At 43.3% G+C, this 25,554-nt stretch overlaps 1 protein-coding gene across 3 annotated transcripts in view; it reads right to left on the bottom strand.

Annotated features, from left to right (window-relative positions):
* The window catches only part of ZFHX3 (zinc finger homeobox 3), a 253,250-nt gene that overhangs the window by 40,417 nt on the left and 187,279 nt on the right, over positions 1 to 25,554 (bottom strand). For 2 of the 3 annotated variants that reach the window (XM_073659266.1, XM_073659265.1), the window contains 2 exons: positions 10,369 to 13,112; positions 8,257 to 8,753 (listed from right to left, as the gene is read on the bottom strand). In XM_073659266.1, the coding sequence (XP_073515367.1) occupies positions 8,257 to 8,753; positions 10,369 to 13,066 (3,195 nt within the window). In that variant the 5' untranslated portion in view covers positions 13,067 to 13,112. The remainder of the gene's footprint in view (positions 1 to 8,256; positions 8,754 to 10,368; positions 13,113 to 25,554) is intronic. The other variant, XM_073659267.1, reaches the window with a different exon arrangement.

The following is a 25,554-nucleotide window of genomic DNA, read 5'->3' as shown; positions in this document are numbered from 1 at the left end:
TATTCCCATGACTGACGTACTGCAAGCCTGGACAGGTCTGCAACTACAGAAGTGGCTGAAAAACATCAGAAAGAAGGGAGAGGCTGCATTTACAGACCAAATATTAACCCATTACCTGCGTATGCTCCTATGGGCCGTGATGATGCAAGTCTACCTTATAAATAAGGAATAAATGTAAAAATGGTATAGTGCACATGGAGGGGTGGCACACAGGACTTTCATGGAAATGTGCAGCTGCAGATTTTACCCTCTGCATTTTACTGCAAATCTGCATGTACTATATGTACATGGAAGACAAATCCAAGGTGGAAAAATGTCACGTCAGTTCACCCTTATGGTATGGGGACGCGATTGCGGTGTTTCGTTTTTTTCTGCCATGTTTTTTCAAAATAAAACTGCAGCAATTTTAAAAAAATAAATAAATGCAGCAAGGGAACGTACCCTTACAGTGTCTGTAGTGCAGAGTTTCGCCGGTGCCAAGTTATAGGGGCGTCACTATGGCATGGAATAAATTACGACGGTTCAGGCACCAGTAGAGAAAATGGTTGTAGGTAGCGAAGAGAGAATCGATTGGCGGCCTGGTCAGTAGTCCATGTCCACTAAATGGAAGCCCCACGAACTACCTCCTTCCTGCTGTCATGCGCGGCTCCTCTTTGGATTAACCGACTCGTCGGGACTTCATTGTTGCGGTGAAATGCCGGCAGGCAGTAGACCGTTCGTAGCGCACTGGTCCAATAGCCACAAAGTCCAAACCTAGCTGCCGCACTAGAGTCCTGCTATCCATTCGTTCATCTTCGGTTTTAGTAAACGTATCAACCACAAAAAAACAAAAAAAGGGTATAATGGCAAAGCCTGCATAGGCCTAACAAAAATCGCATATTATGGGGTTGGCGTATGAGACTGTGATTATGGAAGAAAATGTATAACTCTGTAAATGTGGATGAAATGATCATTAATAAAAAAGACAGACAAAATAAAAGTTCATTACCGTAAGTGGCCAAAATGTCTTGAGAACATTAGGCCCTGGTATAAAGTTTGCACGCCCCCAGGGCTCGCGGTGTATATATTTTTTTCCACAGAGCCTTTCAGTAAAAAAAAAAAAAAAAAAAAAAAAAAAAAAAAAAAAAAAAAAAAAAAAAAAAGCGCAGTTGTTAATATCCAGCTCGACACGTAAAGCTTGCAAATCTGCAAAAATCAGCTTTTGCTCTTTTTTTTTTTTTCTCCCTGCAAAAATGAGAGCAGGAGGCATGTACGAGTGGGAACTAATAAAATCACACCCAAGTTTCCCCGTCTAATTTATCATAAACAGACACGAGCAAAGCAGCTTTGTGCAGGATTAGAAGCTTCATTCTGCAGCGCCCGCTGCCGAGGGATGATTACATAGAGGCCCAAAAAAAAAAAAAACTGCATTGTCTCTTTAAGATAGAGGTCGGCGCAAAAAAAAAAAAAAATGCAGACGGATAGAGAGTGAGGGAGAATAAGGAAGAAGGAGAGAGCCATTGCCTGCGCTCTTCCCCCACCAAAAACCCTGAGGCCTCTTGTGTGTATACTAACCACAAGCCTTTGAGTGCCTCATGTATTTACAAACTGAGGCATGTTCGAATCAAAGGGGATACCACATGACATAATTCACATTAAAATGTCAGCAGGCTGACAATTTATAGAGCCAATCTGCGGAAGGTGAGGAGCAGTAAAGCCCGGGTAATTGTTTAATGCCTACTTAAACCAACGGTGGCTTTGCCTTGGGGAAAAGAGTCACGTGCTGCCGTGGAGCTGTCAGCCGGCATGTGCCAAGGGGGACTGGAGTTGTGCCAGTCCAGAGATAACAGCTTTCACTTGTAGCTGAGCCGGGGCCCATTATATGGTGAGAGCCGACACTCCACCTTCCCCACTAGACAAACAGAAGCTCCCCATATGGTTGCAAGCTGCCAGTTTCGAGCGCCTGCGTTTTGTTAGTTTTATGCGGCCTATCTGTCAGAGCGGTCCCTGAAGGCCTGAGCCTTGTCATTCCCCAGTCTATTGGATATGACAAACATGAAGGAACGTTGCCAGGAGAAGAAACACTGAGCAGACGCAGATATTAAAAAAAAGGGAAACGTATCATAACGAGCTCGGTAAAGTCCCGGCTGCTCGGACCTCCAAAACCAGAACTGGTAGCCGTATCAATCTGAGGAATGTGGCACGTTGGGACTCGCGAGGTCTGCGTACGTTCAGCGACACCTCCTCCTCCTCCCCGCTACCTCATTAACTGAAACACATTAAAACAAGTGTGCTTTGGGACCAGAAAATGAGACTGTTAAACCAGGCTCCTCTAATCCTCATCAACTGTGGGAAATGAGGTTGCATCAATTATGCTGAATCAACATATCAACTGTTATTCCGCCACCGCTTTCCATGATGGGAAAATGGGCTTACAGGAGCGTTTCGTTGCTACTAGAATCATCCCGCCAAGGCAGAGACCTGTGGCGGCACCAGGCCAGATGTTGCGGATTTTACAGGGTTGCTTCTCCGAATTGTTTGCCACTTACTGTCGCTCATATTGCCGACGAGTCCAGGGCTCCTCAATTTCCCTGATTTCCGACTCAGACTCCACCAAAATGGACACCGACTCTACCACTCAGGCACCTCAATTTCCCTGACTTCCGACTCGACCAAAATGGACACCGACTCTGACTCGGGCTCCTCAATTTCCCTGACTTCCGACACCACCAAAATGGACACAGACTCTACGATTCAGGCACCTCAATTTCCCTGACTTCCGACTCGACCAAAATGGACACCGACTCCAACTCCATGACTCAGACTCCACAGCCCTGACAACGACACGGCCTCATTTTAAAACGACACATTTTGGATAAAGCCAATGTGATTCGTGGTCTACTTTGAGTTTCCATTGATTGAACACAGATTTGTCTTTTCAATCACTGCTAAAAACAAAATCCATCGTGGCGGATCAACTTTTCAAGAGATCAGTCGGCATATCCTACACTTGTTCGGCTCATGGAAAAGCAAAAATGGTTATCAAGAAATGATTTTAAGTCTCCTTCTGGCACCTTAGAAATTATCACATTTTTTTTTTGTAAAGCGTCTCAAAGTTTTAGGGAAAAAAATGCCACTAAAAATGTTGTAAATCAAGTCTAAATTGTCCTTCTCAGTCATCCAAAATTTCTAATATATGGCTAAGTTAAAAGGTATGCAAACTTTCAAACTAATTTTTTTTTATTGTTTATTTGCTTTGTAAGCGCAAAGTTAGGAAACTTTCTAAATAGTCTTCATTATGAATAATTTATAATTTTGGTGCTGTCGAGTGCAAGTCCTGTATCTAGAGGAGTGCTTTGCCAAAAAAATGATAGAAATCCATCATAGCTTCTGCTCCTGGTTATGACGCCTCTCTGTTCTTCCTCCCCTCCTTCTCTCAGTGGTAAAGATAGTAGCTGGTTTGAGGAGGGGGCTGTATACATATCTGCAGAATGTGGACAAGGGTGGGAGTATGTACAGTCTCATGGAGGGCAGAGAAAACTGGCTATAGAAAAGGTGGAAACACCTTAAAGGGAGTCTGTTACCAGGGTTTTGCTACTTAATCTGAGAGCAGCGTTATGTAGGGGCAGGGACCTCGATTCCAGCGATATGTCACTTACTGGTTTGATCAGTGAAGTTTCTATAAAATCACAGTTTTATCAGGAGATTATCACAAAAGAGCTATTTGGCCTGCTGCAAGGTAGTCCAACCATGCCCCCACCGCTGATGGGCAGCTTTCTGCCTATGCACAGTGTACACAGAGAGCTGCCAATCAGTGGTGTGGGCAGGGTTATACAGAGCCCAGTAGTCAGAGAACTGCTAGATCCGACAAAGCAGTGATTTTATCAAAATTGCAGCAAGCAACCCTGTAAAACGACACATCACGGAAATCAGTGTCTCTGCCCGTACAGTATGCTGCTCTCAGATGGGGTAAACAAAAAAAGAAAAAAAAAAATCGGAAGACAGATTCCCTTTAAGAGGTAATAAGTGCAGGATATAAGCTGTGCTGATATATGAAGCACCCTGGATACACACAGACCTAACTTCCAGCCTATATTACTGTGACAGACACTCCTATAAGACAAAAATCTAAATTGGGTCAGGCTAAAAATTGCATTTCCGGGAGTCTGAAAATGAATGAAAGAATGAAGATTGCAGACTGAAGGTAAGTGCAATTTTAGTAATTAAAGGGTAAGCACTGACATATGTAAAAATCTTTTTATCCCATGTCAAAAGGTGTCCATGAATTTTAAGGACTGATACTGACTCAGTGGTCAGGATCCCATCAGTTTGGCATAAAGGGAACCTGTCATTATATTAGTGCTGCCCAAACAACGAGCAACATGAATCAGAGCCTGGCTGTGCAAATGCAGCCAGGTATGTTTTACATACTTTGAAAAGCTGGCCGGGCAATATAGGGAAAAAAAAAAACAACTACTCTGGTGAAGGGCTTCTCCTCGCCTCGCTCCAGTTAATTACCAGGTCCCTTCCATGTGTATATAGGAAGAGAGCTGTCAATCAACTGGAGCGGGGCGGTGAGAAGCCGGCTGTGTGCCATATCGGACTAGTCAGGTCTCGCCCTATAGTCCATTGCTGACCATCGCGTCGCCGGACTCCGATTCCTGCTGAGCATGAGTCTAATGACAGGTTCCCTTTAATGTATGATTGTTGTATCCAATCTGCAAGGACAATGGCTTTAAACTAAGGTTCAAAAGTTGGAAACGATTGATTTTGGAAAAGGAGATCTTTCGTGGTGCAACGACAGGATGTCCAAGATCAAGCCGATTACCAAAAGAATTATCGGTCAATGTGGACGCTCTATGGAGATGTTAGGCTATAAGGTTAGGAGCACTAATGGTAAAATTGGGGAAACCTCTTCTCTTGCACGGTAGGTCGATGCACATTGCTCAGAGGTAATCATTACACACACACAGATCTATACATGGCAGCAGGTGAAGAACAACCTCCATTCTCTCCATAGTGGTGATCCTTGGAAAGCAAAGGGAATACCGGCACAGACTTCTTTACTAATCACACTAGAAAAATGCATCTTAACCTATGACATAGCAATATAACATATGTAATAAATCTGTAAAACAGTGAGAAATTACCTATAGCAAATACAGTTATCCATCTGGATCTATGTCGGAAACACTTAAAAGGACTTCAACCTGAACCTCATCGAATCAATGATAAACTGCAGCCTGCTAGACGGTAGATCAGGAGGCGGCCATCACCGACATCAACATAAAATGTCCAAAAAACAACAAGCACGCGTTCGTATGGAGGAAACAATAAGAGCGGCACAGAGACTAAGCACAATGCAATCCAAAGCCAAATAATTAGAGTCATTTATACAGAACAGCATAAGGACACATAGGGGGTCTCTGTGCTCAGAAGTGAGCCCACAATAGCTCACAGGCCCAAATATTTTCATTTCTACACATTGCGTAATTAGCCTCTGTTTTAACTTGTTCTTCTCCTGCTAGTTCTCTAATCAGATACTCTGAATTTAAGCTATTTTGTTTTTTTAAAGGGATGATCAAGTTGGTAAATCCATTCCCGAACATCCCCTACTCCGTGAATAGATCTGTTGCCCATTTACGATCATTGTCTCTTGAGCGGAGAACAGATACAAGGAGCATCTATGGTTTCAGGAGGACTTGTCCTGACCAACATTACACTACTGATTTGAATGGGCGCTGTGTAATGCTTAATTTGCCCTGTAGTGGCGCTGTAGGAAAAAGAAACACTTTAGGCCTATTTACACTGCACAGTTTCAGGGAGCTATTATTTCCCGATAATCGTGTAGTCTAAACAGGCTGCTGATCACTGGACGAACGAGCAGACCGCTTGATCGTCCGGTGAAATGATTTTTTGTGCTGCACAGAAGATCATCCTTCTCGGCAGCGCATCATTCTGTGAAAACATGGCCTGTGCTATAGAGACCAAAAAAAATAGCAGTAACCAGAACAGTAATGTAATATCACAAGATCTAAAAAGATCAGAGGGCAGAAGATTAATCTAATCACTCCGATGGACTGCATGGCCCGCCAAAGATTTTTTCTCGCTCCTTATTAGATGGTCAGCTCAGAAAAAAGGCAAAACGTCATTAGTGGAAGGATGCTGTCTGGGACCAAACAGGGATAAAAGCCAAAATAACCAGAACAGTAATGTACCGTATTATCACAAGATCTAAAAAGTTCAGAGGGCAAATGTTTAATCTAATCTCTCTGATGGACTGCACGGCCCGCCGAAGATTTTTCTCGCTCCTTATTAGATGGTCACTACAGAAAGAAAGTAAAACGTCATCAGTGGCTGGATGTTGTCAGGGACCAAACCGGGATAAAAGCCAAAATAACCAGAATACTAATATAATATCACAAGATCTAGAAAGAACTGAGGGCAGAAGATTAATCGAAACTCTGATAGACTACACGGCCCGCCGAAGATTTTCTCGCTCCTTATGGTCAGCTCAGAAAAAAGGCAAAATGTCATTAGGGACTGGATGCTGTCGGACCAAACAAGGATAAAAGCCAAAATAACCGGAACAGTAATGTAATATCACAAGATCTAAAAAGATCCGAGGGCAGAAGATTACTCTAGTCTCTCCGATGGACTGCACGGCCCGCCGAAGATTTTTCTCGCTCCTTATTAGATGGTCAGCTCAGAAAAAAGTTAAAACGTCATTAGGGGCTAGATGTTGTCAGGGACCAAACAGGGATAAAAGCCAAGTGATTCAATATTCACCTTTAACCAAAACCAGATTGCAGCCTCTTTTTCAAGCTCTAAATTGTCTTTCCAGACGTGGCCCCTCGGACTTGTGCCCCCACTGAGAGACTTTTACTCCTGGATGCACACGGTCTTGTTTTGCACACTATTCTGGCATCTGGAGGGATTTTCGGTATCTGACAGTGTAGAAGTTGATTACATGCAGTTAACTCTGCTCTAACCTGATTATAGATGTGCCAGCCTAATGGATTACATTTGCAAGAGGAAACATAACATGCAATCAATCTCAATCCACCTCAGATGTGAACTCTTGGTCTGAGGACCACTCTCGTCCTCGGCCTGGTCTCCCTCGCAGGAGTGTGGTCAGAGAGTCGGGGGAGATGGGGAGACGCTGCGCTGTGACATTCCCATTAAGCAGAGTGTAGGGGAGATATGGAAGGTAGGTGGAAGAAGCCAGACGAGATTTATGGGGAACTGTACCTGACCGTTCATACTAAAGCCATTATGGAATGATTAGAGAGGAGGGTGAGGCTTTAAGTCCAGTGAAAATCAATAAAAACGTCTGGAGGAATTCTATGGGGCGAGCAAAAGGCTATTTACGGGATTTTCACTGCCTTTATTCTTACAGCACCGAGCTGTTAAGAGAGCTAGATCCCGGCCAGGAAAGGAGACTGAGACGTGATGGCAGAAAAAAATAAATAAAAATGATATAAAAAATATTTATATTATTAATTTCTTTTTTTTTAATTAAACCTCTTTAAAAAAGTATCCAGGGTGCAAAAACAGAGCAGATTTCCACTGCGTTTTAAGTTCTAAAAAAAATTCTCATGTACATGCTGTGAAAAATATCTGTAGTGTAATTGATGGGACCAGCAGGTTCAATATTCGCAGCGTGTCAATTCAGAATGTCGGTGCCAATTTCACCTTTTACTATGCAGCGTCCCCGCTTCTTCTATGCATTGACATCCATAGCGGTAAAATGAAGCAAGTGTGGGAACGTAGCCTTATCCAGACCAGATTTTCAGTTTTGCCATATACTATGCACATTGTCCATCTTCCCTGATAATGTAGACCACTTTTCAATGCAATTTTTAAAAGGGGTTTTAACTTTGTAAATATATATTTTTCTGTTAAGTTTTCTCACATTGTACAAAATAGTAAATGGATGAACAGTGATTGATGTATCCACATTTTGCACAAAACAGACACTAATTTTGCTCATTTATTGGCTGATCACGACTGATTGAGTCAGGTCGAGCTCTATTTATGTCTGGCAGGAATAGACAACCACACCTCCAACACAGGGGAAATTTGGACTCCGCAATAAACCAAAATGTTCACATCCATATACTGATTGCTGCCGTCTATCACCAAAAAATACAAATCAGAGCACATAAAATATCTTTGCACTATCATTAGTCACAATGGTCATTGACCGAGTAGAGCAAAGGACTAACAATCGTGTGCATATGTGATTCCCTTATCGCCTTTACGTGGGTATTTTACCTTGTACAGCTTGAGGCTGGCCTCGTGTCTGGCGTTCACAGTGTGCAGACGGAGCTTGTCCAGGCTGTTGGTGTAATAGTCGCAGGCGTTGCATTTGAGATGCACTGGGTTCCCAATGGCAACACATTTCAACCTCCACTCGTTGGCCTTGCCCCCTTCTTTGATATGAGCCACAAGCTGGTACTTCTGAACGTGCTTGTCAGTTTTACAATGCAGCTGAAAGTTGGCCTTCAGCTGAGTGTTATATCGACATAAATTACACTGGTAACAATCTCCCACCACCGACTTCCATTCTTCTTCAGGCAGGTTGCGCTCCGCTCCCATATGGAGGCCAAGCATGTCCAAGTTATCCGTAGTGAAGCGGTTACACACTGCACACTGGAAAAGTTTCAGGGAAGGGTCGTTGGTTTGCGTGAAACTTTCACCCAGGTTCATGAGTTCCTCTGACACCAGCTGTCCACCTCCCAGCCGCATGTCCAATGGGATTTCTCCTCCTACTTCCAAGTGAACAAAAATAAGAAATTGTCATAGCTGAAAACTGAACAAACAATCCAAAACAAACATTACTTTCCTGTATTTATGTATCCCTAGATCTCACATGCAACCATCAGCTAAAACATTACAACAACTTGCCTAACAGAGTGCAGGTCTCGCACGTACTGCCAACACAGCTCTGACCCGCCAAGCCAAGAAGTCCACAAGACCTCTGTAGAGATTCAACATTTGGGGCACGGTAGCTTGTGTGGGATCAGGATGAACTAGCCCTTTTTCCAAAATCAAATCAATAAGTCTTTGGTCTCCATCAGACATCCGTGAAAACAGTCCAAATACGAATCGCAAAGCTTGGACCTGCCATTGGGTCTTCTAGCCTGAACTTGATAGCCTCATAAACAGATCTTTGCCAAGACCGTAAATTTAGGTCCGTACATGGACAGGATTTCAAAGATGTCTGAATTCGGCTTTAGTTGCCCATCTGTCCCCAGTCCACCATTTATCCTTCCTTGAGCCACTCAAGATCTGCCTTTTTTTGGAAATGCTCTGACCCAGTCATCCAGCCATGACAAGTTGGCCTTTGTCAAAGTTCCTTTTATCCTTACTCTTGCCCATTTTTTTTTGCTTTCAGAACTTCAATCTCAAGAACTTGCTGCATTGACACAAGCCATTGTCAGGATATAATCCATGTTACCAACTTCATCTGTTGTAGGCCTTATTCAGAAATCAGTGAATTAACATCCAAGTACCGACTGCGATGTATGGACCAGTTGTGGGTCTCCTGACCTAAATTTGATAGCCTCTTAGGCACATATGAGTCTGTCAAGTTTAGGTCAGGAGACCTTCATTCAGTCAGTTTGTACACGGACCAAGTTTCATGGACATCTGGATTCGGCCTTAATGCGTCAATGCAGAGGTATATTCATTTGTAATATCTAATAGTTCCAATTTTGGCTGGCTCTGGTCATCTGCGTCTTCATGGCCCAAAACCAAAATTTCCCCAGTGTTATTTAATAATTTCAGTACATATGAAACCACAAGGATCTTTTCTGAAGTTCATAGGCGGGTTTTTACCATCTGCGGCTAATAAGCATCTCAGCGAGGTTCAACAAGGGGTGGACAATGGTGTATAAAGCCCCAGAGCTCAACTCTCGACTGACTACTGTACATTATCATTCCCAGACTGTTAATGTGCAATCGCAGTTAAAGCTCGATGGAATCTCAAGAATATGCCTGACGTGTAAAATAAACAGAACGGTGTAGATAAAATCAGATTTTCATCATAAAAGTGAACGCCATGTTAAATGGAGTCCAGGACCCGCTCTCACAGCAGCGCACATATCCATTGAGGTTGGTCTGTGTTTATCGTATGACCATACCAGGCACATGCTTAGGGCAGCTGGTTAACTTTAGTTGTCATATTTATTGTACTTGGTCTACACTTGTCACTTCAGCCGCCTGTGATGAGACTTGTACTATATAGAATATGCAAACATTTTCTTATTTTGCATGTAAAAAAAACCCACCCCCTCCCAAAATAGCAATATTTTCTATCACTTGTTGACCATGAAGCATGCAAGCTCAATACAGCAATGTAGAAATCAAATGATCACTTCTTACCTACTGTGGGAGCCATCCCTGGCATAGGACTGGTAGGATCTAGCTGGAACCCACCCATTATATATGGTGACTCATTCGCTGGGCTGTCCATCTTCAGATTCATGTTTTGTGCTAGGTAGAAATGATAGAGATCGGCTTCGGCGGGAGAGGGTAGACTGCTGATGCCTAAGTGCCTGTTGTGTTGAATTTGGGTCATGTTTTGCTGAAGCAACATCATGTTGTGCATGTGCTTCTCACTGGTCATATGGATGCGCAGGTTCCTAGCGACATTGGTTTCGTAATCGCACACTTCACAACGCCAGGTGGGTTTGGTTTTTGGTTTCGTAGGTGAAGGGGCCCCGCAAGAGTTACTAATGTTGGAAGCAGCAGCAGCTGCCGCCGCCGCAGTGGCAGCAGCAACCGCAACCCCGGCAGTGTGGCTGAAAACTTGGTCGCTCCCTCCGTTCTGTAGATTCTGCATGTTGTTTAGATGCTTGTCCGACTGCATATGAATACTGAGATTGCCTTTGGTAGTGGTGGAGTAGTTACAGACCTCACAGCGGAAAGGCTTGTAACCACAGGTATAGCTCTCTCCCCGGGCAAGACGGGGATGAGGCTGCCCAGATGTGCAGTAGGCGCAAGAACCACCCGGCTCAGGGTGCTTTTCTTTCATGTGTGCTTCCAGCGTCTGCTGGTATTTGTAATGCCAGTTACACTTTGGACACTTAAGAGTCTTACATGAGTTCCGAGAGTGCATCATGGTCATGTGTCCACCAAGCGAGCGCGAAGATCCCAGTACAGTGTCACACTTTGGACACTCCACACCACTCCCAGAAGGGCAATCCCCTACACCAAGCTCACAGGGGTTATCGGCATGCTGGTGGTGGGTGGCAAAGCTTCCATCCTCTCCCTCTGCAATTTCATTTGGTTCAGGTGCTGTGGCATTGTCCCGATTGGCACTTTCATCAACAAAGTCCAATTTCCTCCCTCCCCCCGCCATACTGGCATCGACGTCATCACTGTTAAAGCTTAAATGGTTCCTCCTGTTTGCACCATCAAAGACAACGAAGGAAGAAGAACATGTAGAAGGTGTGCCCCTTGACATAGGCAGGGACATATTAGGCATTAAATTAGAGTTAGAAATACTTTGGTTTGTGAGAGCCAGGTCCTTTTTGCCGCTGCTCTCGGCAAACACCCCAGACTCGTCCTGAGGCCTGTCCACAAAGTCATCCTCAAGCCCGCGTGGAAACAGTGCTTTGCAATCCTCCCCCTCCTCATCACCTTCCTCCTCCATCTCTTCTTCTTCCAACTCCTCCTCCTCATCATCCGCCTCCATCCTTTCCGATAAGTCCTCTTGTACCCCCATCGAGTGCTTCTCAAGCTCCGACATTTCGGGTTCCTTACTAGAGGAAGGTTTGGTTGTACAAGAGCCTGAGGAACTTAAAGAGACGGGGTTTATCGTGGTGTTGAAAGAGGAGTCTGTCAACCCTCCAAGATTAAGCAGGGTATTTTGAGACACAACATTGGGCTGTGCCTGATCTGCCCCACTGGAAATAGTGTCATTGTCTTTTAGAAGTGCTAGGCTAGCCTGCAAGGCTTCATCGCCATCCATGCGAATGCCACTAAATTTCCCATAAAAACTATTACCAGGTCCAGTAGTGTTGGTAGAAGAAACTAAGGGATGCTGAAAACTTTTGTTTTTTGGTTCCAGAAAACTAACAAGAGGTTCTTTATCTTTCCCAATCCCTTGAATGATGGCAGAAATGTTCTTGTTGCTAAGAATCTTGCGCTCGTCCTCACTTAGAGTCATTCTATGGTCATGCACAGCATGGGTCACAAACGACCGCACGTAGCCAAAGGAAAGTTTGCACAAAAAACACATTAGAATGGGTTTCCTCTTACCATACAGTACAAAGCCATCATATTTGGACAGATCTACATTGTTGGGTACATCTTTGGATACACAAGAGCTTTTGGCAGAACCGTCACTGTTTAGGTAATCCTTGTTGCTTTTGTGGCGCACGTCAAAAACACGGAAGCTGTGCAGGACGGGGCTTACCCCCGCAAGGGTTGAGGTATCCAGGAAAGATTTGTCAGAATTCTCAAACCACTTCCTGAATGATGAGGCTATGTGAAAAGTGTTAATAATTTGGGGGTAAGAAGGGCCCACCGAGGATGTCTCCTCAGATTTCCCTGTTGCATTAGGCAAGGAATTTTTGTAGAGAGAAAGAAGAGCCTCGCTTGGGGTACTGTCGCAGGCTTCACTGCTTTGGATCAGCTGACTGACACTTTCCACTATATAAGCAGAGCCATCAGGTTGATACACTATTTCACCTGCCAAATTCTCAACGTCACTCTCCTCCTCCCCTTCCTCGCTAACATCGCTTTCACTGTCCTCCTTCAGAGATGGCCGAGAACCAGGGCAGCGGTGCTCCATATAGTCCTGTAAACTAGGAAAGGAGCACGAACATTCGTTGCAACAGACTGATCTGCTGGGAGACTGCGAGATGGCACCGGATGGGTTAGCGCTTTCAGGGACGCATTCATTGAATGAGCCACTCAGACTTTCCAGAGACCCACGGCTTTCCATGTTGGGCTGCTCCATGCTGCCAGATTGGTCGAGGTGGAGGGCGCTGTTGAGTTCAGTCCATTTTTGGTTTCGAGAAGCGCTGCATCCATTGTCCTTCCCAGCGATGACAGAAGTGTCACAGCCTTCCATGGCGAGCTCTGTGCGTAGAGTTCATTGCACCCAATACGGCTTGGATCTGCAAGAAAATAAGAAAAAAAAATTACACCAGGATGAATTAATAACATTTTTTAATACAGAAACCAATTAAGAATTAAGTAAAATGCAATCTCTTTGAGAAAACCACCCAAAATTGTATTGAGTGGTGGTCTTCTTGGCAGGGGAAGATGATCTTCTCTTGCACAGATATAGTAGTACTATCACAAGAAATCTCATCTGGATGAGGGGTGGTCTTCTCAAAGAACTTTTGGAAAGGCTTTACTCTATTACTAATATAAAATGCATAATATGTAAGTCTACATGTTGGTAGCTTGCTACGAAGGATTAAAAAGTTACATTTATACAAAAAAATGTTCAGAAGTGATCACGACTATGGGTTGAACTTGTCTCAAGCGCCAAATTCACATGCAATGTCAGCCATTTGGTCTGGACTTGAGTGATTGACAGCTCGGCCCAGTAGCACTGGCAAGCCTAGAAGGGGCGAGAGGGTTAACAGGCTAATTGCAAAATCAATGCCATAAAAGCTTGGTAAGTTCCAGGAAGCTGTGGGAAGGGGAGGCAGCAAGAGGAGAGAAACACTTTGACTGGGCACTTGGGACTTGTTTATCGATGCAAAACCCGTTGTGCTCCCTTGGTCAAGGAGAGAAGAAAGGTCTAAAATTAAGTCCAGGTTCATCAATATGTGAACCCGAGAGTAGACTAATCGCTCTCCAGAACCAAAATATTCCACTTGAACGCAACATATTTAGGACGAGAGGAAGATCTTGATGACGGAGGACGAGAAGCCATTCAGAACACACCATTATCTCCTGTGCGTTCCATTTTCAGAAATTTGTGCCCGAACACAAGGACTCGCCGTTCTGTATTACCCATGTCCGGCAAGGCTTGCGAATATGCCTTATAGAGCCATCTGCCAGTTTCTTTTTACTACTCCCTTTTTTCCACATCTCTTAGCTTTCATCTCTTGCTCTGATTGTCAGTCAATAGGAGAGAGGCAGCTCTCACTTAAGGAAGCAGAAGTCAAACTCCCCTGGTCGATCAGCACTCTGTCTATAAAACATGTTTTCCCGTAAAATCAATGACCTCCAATCAGAGTGCGGACATTGAAGGCAGCGTGTTCCTCGGCTGTGTGTTTTGCTTAAAGCCAGCAAGAAACCCTCTTCTAGTGGCTGAAAATCTGACACAGCAGAAAAAAAAAAAAAACTACCCACATTTCCAAAGCACAAGTGTAAAAAAAAAAAAGCCAAGAATAACAGCCACACACAACTCAAGTCTATTTGCAAAAAAAAAAAAAAAGGTTCTTGTTGCACCTGAACTTGACCACGAATCAACAGCCCAAATGGTGCTGTCAACAGGTTGGAAACCTGTGCCGTAATCAAAGTGCCGACTGTCAAATAATCATTACATGGTAATAAAGGCACGAGATGACTTCTGAGCCGTTCTCATTTATATAAATATCCCCCGTCTGAACACATGTGTACCACTCGTGGCAGCGTGCCAATGCTGGGCAGGAAACAATTTTAGCGGAAAAAAAAAAAGGAACACAATAGCGCTAAACAAATGCACAAAGAGGAGGTGGGACCGCGCCACCCTGACATCCTCAGGATTAAATCTGAACAGCGGCACGGTGTAATCTGAAATTGTTAATTAGAACAGTGTTAATTAGGCAGTTTGCTCACAAGAGGCAGGTTGGCAACACACCAAAAAAAAAAAAAAAAAAAAAAAAAAGGAGGCGTAAAGAATAGAAAAATGTCACAAAAAAAAAAAAAAAAAAAAGACTATAAATGCTGCAGGAAAATATACAAGTGGATCAAGATGCGCAGGCTGTAAATTCGAACATATTATATCTTTCTATCGAATATACAGATGGGGCTATTCCTTGTCAAAATGTGAAGGAATTGTATGAGGAAAGTGCCAGTTCTGAAGTCTTTTTTTAGTTTTTGATTTCAGATGATTGTAATGAAAAAAAAAATAAATTGAAAAATTAAGAAGCCTAAATGTAAACAGACCAAATAACCACTGAAAGAGGAAGACGACCAAACATAACCAAACTTAGTAACCACTGAAAGAGGAAGACGACCAAACATAACCAAACTAAGCAACCACTGAAAAAGGAAGACGACCAAACATAACCAAACTAAGCAACCACTGAAAGAGAATGACGACCAAACATAACCGAACTAAGTAACCGCTGGAAGAGGAAGAAGACCAAACATAACCGAACTAAGTAACCGCTGAAAGAGGATGACGACCAAACATAACCGAACTAAGTAACCACTGGAAGAGGAAGAAGACCAAAACATAACCAAACTAAGTAACCACTGAAAGAGGATGACGACCAAACAAAACCAAACTAAGCAACCACTGGAAGAGGAAGACCACCAAATATAACCACGTAGAAGATACCAGTACCTCAGCGGTTACAGGGAGCCGATCACTAAGGGGTTCTTTTACTTCTTCTTCATATACACCACCCACGGGCAGTCATCGCAGCCGGAATACGTCATTAAAAGATTTATATATTGGAGCAATTTAAAACTGGCTTTATGGTTAATTACATATATATTTTTTATGGCACATTTGCAACTCCTGGATTCTGATTATGCAAAGCTGCGAACAAGCAAGTTCCAGATCGGTTTCTTCAAAACACTTCTCCAGCAAGTGCACACATCACACAGTGGCAGCATCTTGGTAGGAGTTACGAGTGTTTCCTACACCGTTTCTTAGCCCTTACTGTGTGTTTTTTCTCCCAGCAGGAAAAGACATGAGGTGAGAGGCTGCCATCAACAGATGTCTCTTTTCCTGTTGCTCTGGCAAAGGGTGCCGGAATTGGCACCATGACAATACAAACAAGAGTTGCCCTGTGCATGCTCATTAATGGGGCACAGCACACACACATACACAGACACCGAGAATGGCAAAGGCCTTCAAATCTTAATAGGCTCATTAGCATAAACAGCTTTTCTAACAGCAGGAAGCTAAAGGAACTACCATACCAAACAAGACTGCTGGCGGCTCGGTTACAGCCTGGGGATCACCAGCAGAAGCCCGTGCCAGCCTGTTTCACGCAGACACAGCTCAACGGGGCAGAGCCCTGTCTGTGTTGGCAAGCTGTTTTACTCAGTTGTCCACCCCGGAGCTTTGCAAAACTAAAGAGGAAAAGTCGGAAAGACTCTCTGCCAGGTGCTCCGACCTTCTGATGTGACAGATAAATCCTGCTATTGATTTAGTCCCTGGCCAGATCGCAGCCTTTTCACAATCCTATTGATTCTATATTTGTAGAGTTTATCTAGAACCTAGGAGGTCTCTCATGCAAATAGGAGACGAAAAACCTTATGGACCTCCATCGATGGTCCCTGCACCGGCCGATTTGAAAAGAGCGCCTCAGCCTCTTAGCCTTCGACTTACAGGGACAGGTCGATAAACCGGATAACCTTTGATACGTTTATAAATCACAATATTCCTTTAATCTAAATTTGTAATTTACTACAGAAGCCCGCACCATATAGAAAAAAACCCTTTCAATTTTCCAACTCAACAAGCCCATGTATGTTGTGTTCTTTGCTCGAATGGAGGCGGAATTAATAGGTGGGATTTGTAAAACATAAAATAAGGATAAGCTTTTTCAAAATGGCATTGGTGGAAAAATTATGAATTTAATAAATCAGAACCAAACTAAGTAATCACGGGAAGAGGAAGACAATCACAGATAACTACTTAGAAGATAAACTGGCCCCTGCGGTTATGGAGAACAGATCACTAAAGAATTCTTTGGTGGCCGAAACTTGGGTTATTGGCATCTGGTCTATAAAACCGATATGGACGTAATCTCCTGTCTGAAACTAGCCTAAAGCTGCCCATACACATTGGACAAATGATGATACCGACGGGTTCGGCCAACAGGGGCTCCGGACCATTGACTGTCTAGGGGAGTTATGTCGGATTTCTGCTGCCGATCCTTTTATTCTCACAGAGATAAGCCTCGGCCAGAGATGTCTCTCTCTTAGAGAACACAGGTGCGTTCAGCAGAATGAACGCTCCTGAATATGGGATAGCCAAGATGACTGGCGGCCCGACGATCAGCCGAACCGTTCGGCCGGCAGCCAACTAAAGTGTATGGCGGCTTTAGATATGAAAGGCGGACAATGGAGTAACTCACTCCCAGACATTTGTGGACTTATCGCCACTAAGAACAAAAGGGTTGGCCATGTTGAAATACAAGACTCAAATCCTATTTTTCCCCACCATCCCACATTGCTAGACAAGTCACAAGCTCCTCAAATGCATAAGATGGTTGCCAGTCCCCCTGAAATCAGCGGATTTAGCGGACATGACTAAATGTGTTCGACCACCTTTAGGCAACAAGTCAGCTTCCATGTGTGTGCCATGCAAAAGGAAAGATCCTTTCTTTCTTCCATAAAATTTTAGCAAACAGTGTAGAAACCCATGAACGACTTAGTTAAAGAGTTATTACCCTCTCAGCGTGGATGACATAGTAATAACTCCATCCAGCTTTGACCATAGGATGGGGCACTGTGGAAACAGCCAAGAAAATGTAGAAATGAATGGGAGAGATGCAAACAGCGCAGCTCAGTCGCTCTCGGCTCCATCTCCTGCGATCGACGCCTGGACAGAATTATTTCTGCCCCGGCCATGGAAGACTGAGATGGAGACCGGGCTGTGCAGTCAGAGCCGTGGCACGTTTTAGGTGGAGTCTGAATCGGTAGAAATGTACGGTCTCCATCAGCTTTAAACAAACAAATATATAATATCAGTTATTAGTATTTTTTTATTCATCTAATAACAAGTTTAGAAAATATATTTTATGTTCTATCAACCGTATTTATGGAAAAAAGACAAAAAAACAATAGTGATAATTGGGATGTTCTCACGAAGATAAAAATTTATTGTCTCCCGTCTCCCCCCACCGCCCCTTATACTAGCTATCTTTGAGGCCCTTAGTTAAAAAGGTCTGTGAATAGCATTTGCTTTAAGTACATTTTGGCCATTTATGAAGGAGTCGGAGCTGGAGTTAGTGTCTTGGAAAAACAGTAGAGCTTGAATTTTGACTTAATGGCCTACATGTGAATACCTTAAAAGGGGTTGTACCAAGATTGGAAGTTATCCCCTATCCCATGGATTGAAATTAACTTCCCGATCGCTGGGGGTCCGATTGCTGGAACCCCAACAAATAGTGAGAATGGAGGCTCTGAAGAGTAGTCAGTCATGTGCACTTCTGCTCCAACTGCTCTGACTTCACCGATCCCTATAACTGAGGCTCTAAAGGGTGGTCAATCATGTGCACCTCTGCTCCGACCGCTAGGACTCCACTGATCTCTGGAACCAGGCCTCTGAAGAGTGGTCAATCATGCGCACCTCTGCTCTGACTGCTGGGACCCCGCTGATCCTGAGAACCAGAGCTCTGAAGAGTGGTCAATCATGCGCACTGTTTTCAGCAGTATCCCCATCAGAAGCAGATTCGTATTTCCTGACCTTTCATGAGGAGTTTTCAACAGTATCCTTATCATCAGAGGCGGCATTACAATGACAGGTAACACCTCAGCTGATAAAACAGGATCCACCAATCACAATAGGAGATGTCACAGCGGACTCTGCTTCCCTCTAATGACTTTTGAACACGCTCATTAGATGCTTCAATACAAAAGATAAGGGCAGAGTTTGTTCATTGCTTCCAATGTACATGTGTTGTTTCCGGAAACAGGAAGTAGGAGTATAAAATGACCCCAGTGGCCAGTGTAAAACTTACTAGTTTTCTAATTTTTCTTAATACAGATTGTGATATGGCAAAAAAAAAAAAATAATTTATTTTAATATATATATATATATATATATATATATATATATATATATATATATATATATATATATATATATATATATATATATATATATAGATATAGATATAGATATAGTACAGACCAAAAGTTTGGACACACCTTCTCATTTAAAGATTGTTCTGTATTTTCATGACTTTGAGAATTGTACATTCACACTGAAGGCATCAAAACTATGAATTAACACATGAGGAATTATATACTTAACAAAAAAGTGTGAAACAACTGAAAATATGTCTTATGTTTTAGGTTCTTCAAAGTAGCCACCTTTTGCTTTGATGACTGCTTTGCACACTCTTGGCATTCTCTTGATGAGCTTCAAAGAGGTAGTCACCGGAAATGGTTTTCACTTCACAGGTGTGCCCTGTCAGGTTTAATAAGTGGGATTTCTTGCCTTATAAATGGGGTTGGGACCATCAGTTGTGTTGTGCAGAAGTCTGGTGGATACACAGCTGATAGTCCTACTGAATAGACTGTTAGAATTTGTATTATGGCAAGAAAAAAGCAGCTAAGTAAAGAAAAACAAGTGGCCATCATTACTTTAAGAAATGAAGGTCAGTCAGTGCGAAAAATTGGGAAAACTTTGAAAGTGTCCCCAAGTGCAGTTGCAAAAACCATCAAGCGCTACAAAGAAACTGGCTCACATGAGGACCGCCCCAGGAAAGGAAGACCAAGAGTCACCTCTGCTTCTGAGGATAAGTTTATCCGAGTCACCAGCCTCAGAAATCGCAGGTTAACAGCAGCTCAGATTAGAGACCAGGTCAATGCCACACAGAGTTCTAGCAGCGGACACATCTCTACAACAACTATAAATAGCTGCTAGGAAACCACTGCTAAGGACAGGCAACAAGCACAAGAGACTTGTTTGGTCTAAAGAACACAAGGAATGGACATTAGACCAGTGGAAATCTGTGCTCAAGTCTGATGAGTCCAAATTTGAGATCTTTGGTTCCACCCACCGTGTCTTTGTGCGACGCAGAAAAGGTGAACGGATGGGCTCTACATGCCTGGTTCCCACCGTGAAGCATGGAGGAGGAGGTGTGATGGTGTGGGGGTGCTTTGCTGGTGACACTGTTGGGGATTTATTTAAAATTGAAGGCATACTGAACCAGCATGGCTACCACAGCATCTTGCAGCGGCATGCTATTCCATCCGGTTTGCGTTTAGTTGGACCATCATTTATTTTTCAACAGGACAATGACCCCAAACACACCTCCAGGCTGTGTAAGGGCTATTTGACCAAGAAGGAGAGTGATGGGGTGCTATGCCAGATGACCTGGCCTCCACAGTCACCAGACCTGAACCCAATTGAGATGGTTTGGGGTGAGCTGGACCGCAGAGTGAAGGCAAGAGGGCCAACAAGTGCTAAGCATCTCTGGGAACTCCTTCAAGACTGTTGGAAGACCATTTCCGGTGACTACCTCTTAAAGCTCATCAAGAAAATGCCAACAGTGTGCAAAGCAGTCATCAAAACAAAAGGTGGCTACTTTGAAGAACCTAGAATATAAGACATATTTTCAGCTGTTTCACACTTTTTAGTTAAGTATATAATTCCACATGTGTTAATTCATAGTTTTGATGCCTTCAGTGTGAATGTACAATTTGCAAAGTCATGAAAATACAGAAAAATCTGTAAATGAGAAGGTGTGTCCAAATTTTTGGTCTGTACTAATTATATATATATATATATATATATATATATATATATATATATATATATATATATATATATATATATATATATATATATATATATATATATATATATATATATATATATATATATATATATACACACACACACACACATTTAACACAAAAAAGGTAATTTTCTGATGATACATTCCTTTTAAGATTACCTTTTAAGTCTATTTGACTGACTTCAGGAAACAATTGCCAATCCTAAAATGAATGCAAATACAATAGCAGCAAAACCTTTATCTAAAAATTAAAAATAAAAAGTTGCAAATATCGAGGATTTATTTTTTGGGGGGCATTTTTCGAGGCGCTAAAGCAAAACATCCTGGACAGGCCCTTAGACAATGTATAGGAGAGAATACAAGGCAAGTTTTTACTTTTTTCTCCTAACCATTTTCCTTTGGTGTGCACTGATATATGGAAGCGTAACATTGTTTTGCTTATAAGGGACGCTTTAAAGGACGACCTACTTGACAGATTAGTTACACCACTCAACACCAGAGTCTGGCCTGGAGTTCCTTTAAGAACATGTGAAGCTGCTTAATTGCAGATCTAGAATCAGACATCCAGTTAGTATTTGACTGGGGCCCCCAAAAATATCCTCCAGCAGGAAATAATAAACTAATAGGGGAAACATGCTAATGGATTAGTCAGCATACGGGGATGATGATAGGATGATGCGTAATTAAAAGCTGCATATTGACTGCGACCATCAACAAAACAATGTCAGCTCCATCTTAACCAACCAATCAGATTTACTGTGGGAGTTATGACGCCTAGAAAAAGTTGCAATCCAAGAGCGGAACTTATAAAAGTTCCCCTAACAAGCAAGAGCAAGGCTTATTTCTCACTAACATTGGCTTAGGCCAGAAATCTGCCTCTTCTTGAGTAGATGACAGGTGCACTTTAGCTACAGATAAGAGCACAAGTCGAAGCAAGAAAAGGATTCGGCTTCCTTTGTCTACAGTATTTGTATTTCATAAGACCTTAAGAAATTAATCCACCTCCTTTCCCAAAAACAAGATTAGTAATGCTCCGGGCTTCAGCAATGAGTCTACAAACTGACCCAAAGCTGATGTAGATGACCAGAATATACACAACTAAATGCTACCCGAATATAACAAACCCCAAAACTGGAAAAACAATGGATTAAACTCAGGGGGGCACATGAAGTGGGTTGTTCGGCCTGTTTTCTTGCACCAAAATATTAGTACAAATTTTTGCACTAAAAACATTAATAATTGTCTGAAAAGGGAGGCCAAATTTGGCATGTGCATTTAGAGGAGTAGATGATCGTCAAACAAATGCTCGTTCCCGATTATCTGCCAGTGATCACCCAACGTACAAGATGTGATCGGATCATTTATGTCGGCAGAAAAATCATTGTTATAAATTGTAATCAACTTGTATTCTCAAGTTTGGAAATTATCCACTATTCTCTGGATTTGGGAGAACTTCCCAATCGCTCGGGTCAGATACCAATCCCGAGAACTGGGGCTCGGAAGAGCCGTGTGAAGGGAGTGGTGGTTGATCACGCGCATTGCAGCGCCATGCATTCTTAATGGGACCACCGGAAATATCCGGGCTCTGCACTCGGCTGGTCTCCGGCACTTTCATAAGAACATGATCGACCACCGCTCCATTAACATGGGGCTCTTCGGCTTGGCGGGGATGCCAGTGGTCAGACCCAAATGTATAATGGATAACTTCCAAACATCCCAATAAGCCTCATTCAGACATCTGTAAAACAGGGTCCATGTACAAACTGGCCGCGGGTCTCCTGCCCTAAATCACACCACGTAAACAGGGACGTAACGATCATAGCAGCGATCGTTCTTTTCCTATCATTGTTCGTCGGCCCGTGTAATCAAAACAGTCAATGTACCCAAGTGACTTGTAATATAGTTAACTGGTTCAGATGGACTTGGCCAAAACCAGTATTTCTAGATTGAACATGTCAAACTCTGGAAATCTGGCCCGCATGGTGATTATATTTGGCCCGTGACGCCAGCACCAACACCCCCCCCCCTCCATTATACTGTATGGAGCACTATATCTGGCCAGGACGACTATGTGCAGCCTATTATAGTGTATGGAGAACAATATGAGGCTCATTATACTGTATGAAGGACTATATGAGGCTCATTATATTGTATGGAGGATTATGTGGGGCCCATTATACTGTATGGAGAACTATATGAGGCTCATACTGTATGAAGGACTATATGAGGCTCATTATATTGTATGGAGGATTATGTGGGGCCCATTATACTGTATGGAGGACTATGTTGGCTCATTGTACTGTATGGAGGATTATGTGGGGCCATTATACTGTATAGAGGACTATGTGGGCTCATTGTACTATATGAAGGACTATGTGGGGCCATTATACTATATGGAGGATTATGTGGGGCCCATTATACTGTATGGAGGACTATATGAGGCTTATTACACTGTATGGAGGACTATGTGGGCTCATTATACCATATGGAGGACTATGTGGGGCCATTATACTGTATGGAGGATTATGTGGGGCCATTATACTGTATGGAGGACTATGTGGGGCCATTATACTGCATGGAGGACTATGTGGGCTCATTGTACTATAGGAAGGGCTATGTGGGGCCATTATACTGTATGGAGGATTATGTGGTGCCCATTATACTGTATGGAGGATTATGGTAGGCCATTATACTGTATGGAGGACTATATGATACTCATTACACTGTATGGAGGACTATATGAGGCTCATTATAGTGTATGGAGGACTGTGTGGGGCCCATTATACTGTATGGAGGACTATGTGGGGCCCACTATACTGTATGGAGGATTATGTGGGGCCCACTATACTGTATGGAGGACTATGTGGGGCCCATTACACTGTATGGAGGACTATGTGGGGCCATTATACTTTATGGAGGACTATGTGGGGCCCATTATACTGTATGGAGGATTATGTGGGGCCATTATACTGTATGGAGGACTATGTGGGGCCATTATACTGTATGGAGGACTATGTGGGGCCATTATACTGCATGGAGGACTATGTGGGCTCATTGTACTATAGGAAGGACTATGTGGGGCCATTATACTGTATGGAGGATTATGTGGTGCCCATTATACTGTATGGAGGATTATGGTAGGCCATTATACTGTATGGAGGACTATATGATACTCATTACACTGTATGGAGGACTATATGAGGCTCATTATAGTGTATGGAGGACTGTGTGGGGCCCATTATACTGTATGGAGGACTATGTGGGGCCCACTATACTGTATGGAGGATTATGTGGGGCCCACTATACTGTATGGAGGATTATGTGGGGCCCACTATACTGTATGGAGGACTATGTGGGGCCCATTACACTGTATGGAGGACTATGTGGGGCCATTATACTTTATGGAGGACTATGTGGGGCCCATTATACTGTATGGAGGATTATGTGGGGCCATTATACTGTATGGAGGACTATGTGGGGCCATTATACTGTATGGAGGACTATGTGGGGCCATTATACTGCATGGAGGACTATGTGGGCTCATTGTACTATAGGAAGGACTATGTGGGGCCATTATACTGTATGGAGGATTATGTGGTGCCCATTATACTGTATGGAGGATTATGGTAGGCCATTATACTGTATGGAGGACTATATGATACTCATTACACTGTATGGAGGACTATATGAGGCTCATTATAGTGTATGGAGGACTGTGTGGGGCCCATTATACTGTATGGAGGACTATGTGGGGCCCACTATACTGTATGGAGGATTATGTGGGGCCCACTATACTGTATGGAGGACTATGTGGGGCCCATTACACTGTATGGAGGACTATGTGGGCTCATTATACTATATGGAGGACTATGTGGGGCCATTATACTTTATGGAGCACTATGTGGGGCCCATTATACTGTATGGAGGATTATGTGGGGCCCATTATACTGTATGGAAGGCTATGTGGGGCCCATTATAGTGTGTAGAGGACTGTTAATAGCTATCAAGGTTGGCCAGAGACTTTGTCCAAGTTATTTATATTGGCCCTTTCTGTATTTGAGATTGACATCGTTAGTCTAGATGCACCATTGGGCGCAAATAAATGGTCTGTAGTAAAGCAGCTAAGGGATGGTGAAAGAGAAAAGTTTTTATCTTGTAGCAAGATATGCCACAGCGTGCACCATGGTGATAAAGTGGGTGCATTGTTGGACTGCCTGGACTGAGTTTATGCTAAATGATAAATATGAGACAATGTCTGCAATAAAGAAAGCTGCTCGGACAGGACTGGTCAGGATTGGAAGGGTTAACCGCGCTGATGGCCACTGATAATTTCAAGCTTGTTCCTTTATTTCATCTTATCCACTCGTGCTGCTGATAAGCAGGTTTTACCGGAACTGACACGCTCGCAGGCAGCAGAATTCTGACCAGGCTGCAATGAGCTAACAAATTCATTTTCATTGATCAGAAATCAGCAGGGCAGTAAGTGATGGGAAATTCCATTAGACTCAAGCACCTGGTTTCCCAGCCTCTCTCTCCTACAGGGAGGGTGAGGAGATGTGGGTGAGTATGAGTGGATCCTGTGTGCTCACTCGAGTCTTTTTACCAGAAGTCCTCCTAAGTTATCGGAGAGCTCAGCAAGCTGGCAGTTCTGCACGGTATTTTTAAGTCCATTAGATCGCATTGATGTTCCTGGAGGTGATGTAGATGGCAGCGTCGGAGAGGTCAGTAAGACCTGATATGGCTGCTAGGAGCAGAAATGCATAGGTCGGTGCCCAAGATCATACCCAATATGGGCATCATTGTGTGGGTGCAACCAGCTCAGGTCTGAGAATGAATGCTGGAGCTTGTAGTTCTGACAAGCAACCAACACCCCATGAGGATTGATTAAAAAAAAAAAAAAAAAACG

Source organism: Phyllobates terribilis, unplaced genomic scaffold (assembly GCF_046119375.1).
Source record: "Phyllobates terribilis strain yellow unplaced genomic scaffold, ASM4611937v1 Scaffold_13__5_contigs__length_258822181, whole genome shotgun sequence".
In the NCBI taxonomy this organism is placed as follows: Eukaryota; Metazoa; Chordata; class Amphibia; order Anura; family Dendrobatidae; genus Phyllobates; species Phyllobates terribilis.
Note: the sequence above shows the minus strand (reverse complement) of the source record. Positions and strands in the feature narration are given on the sequence as shown.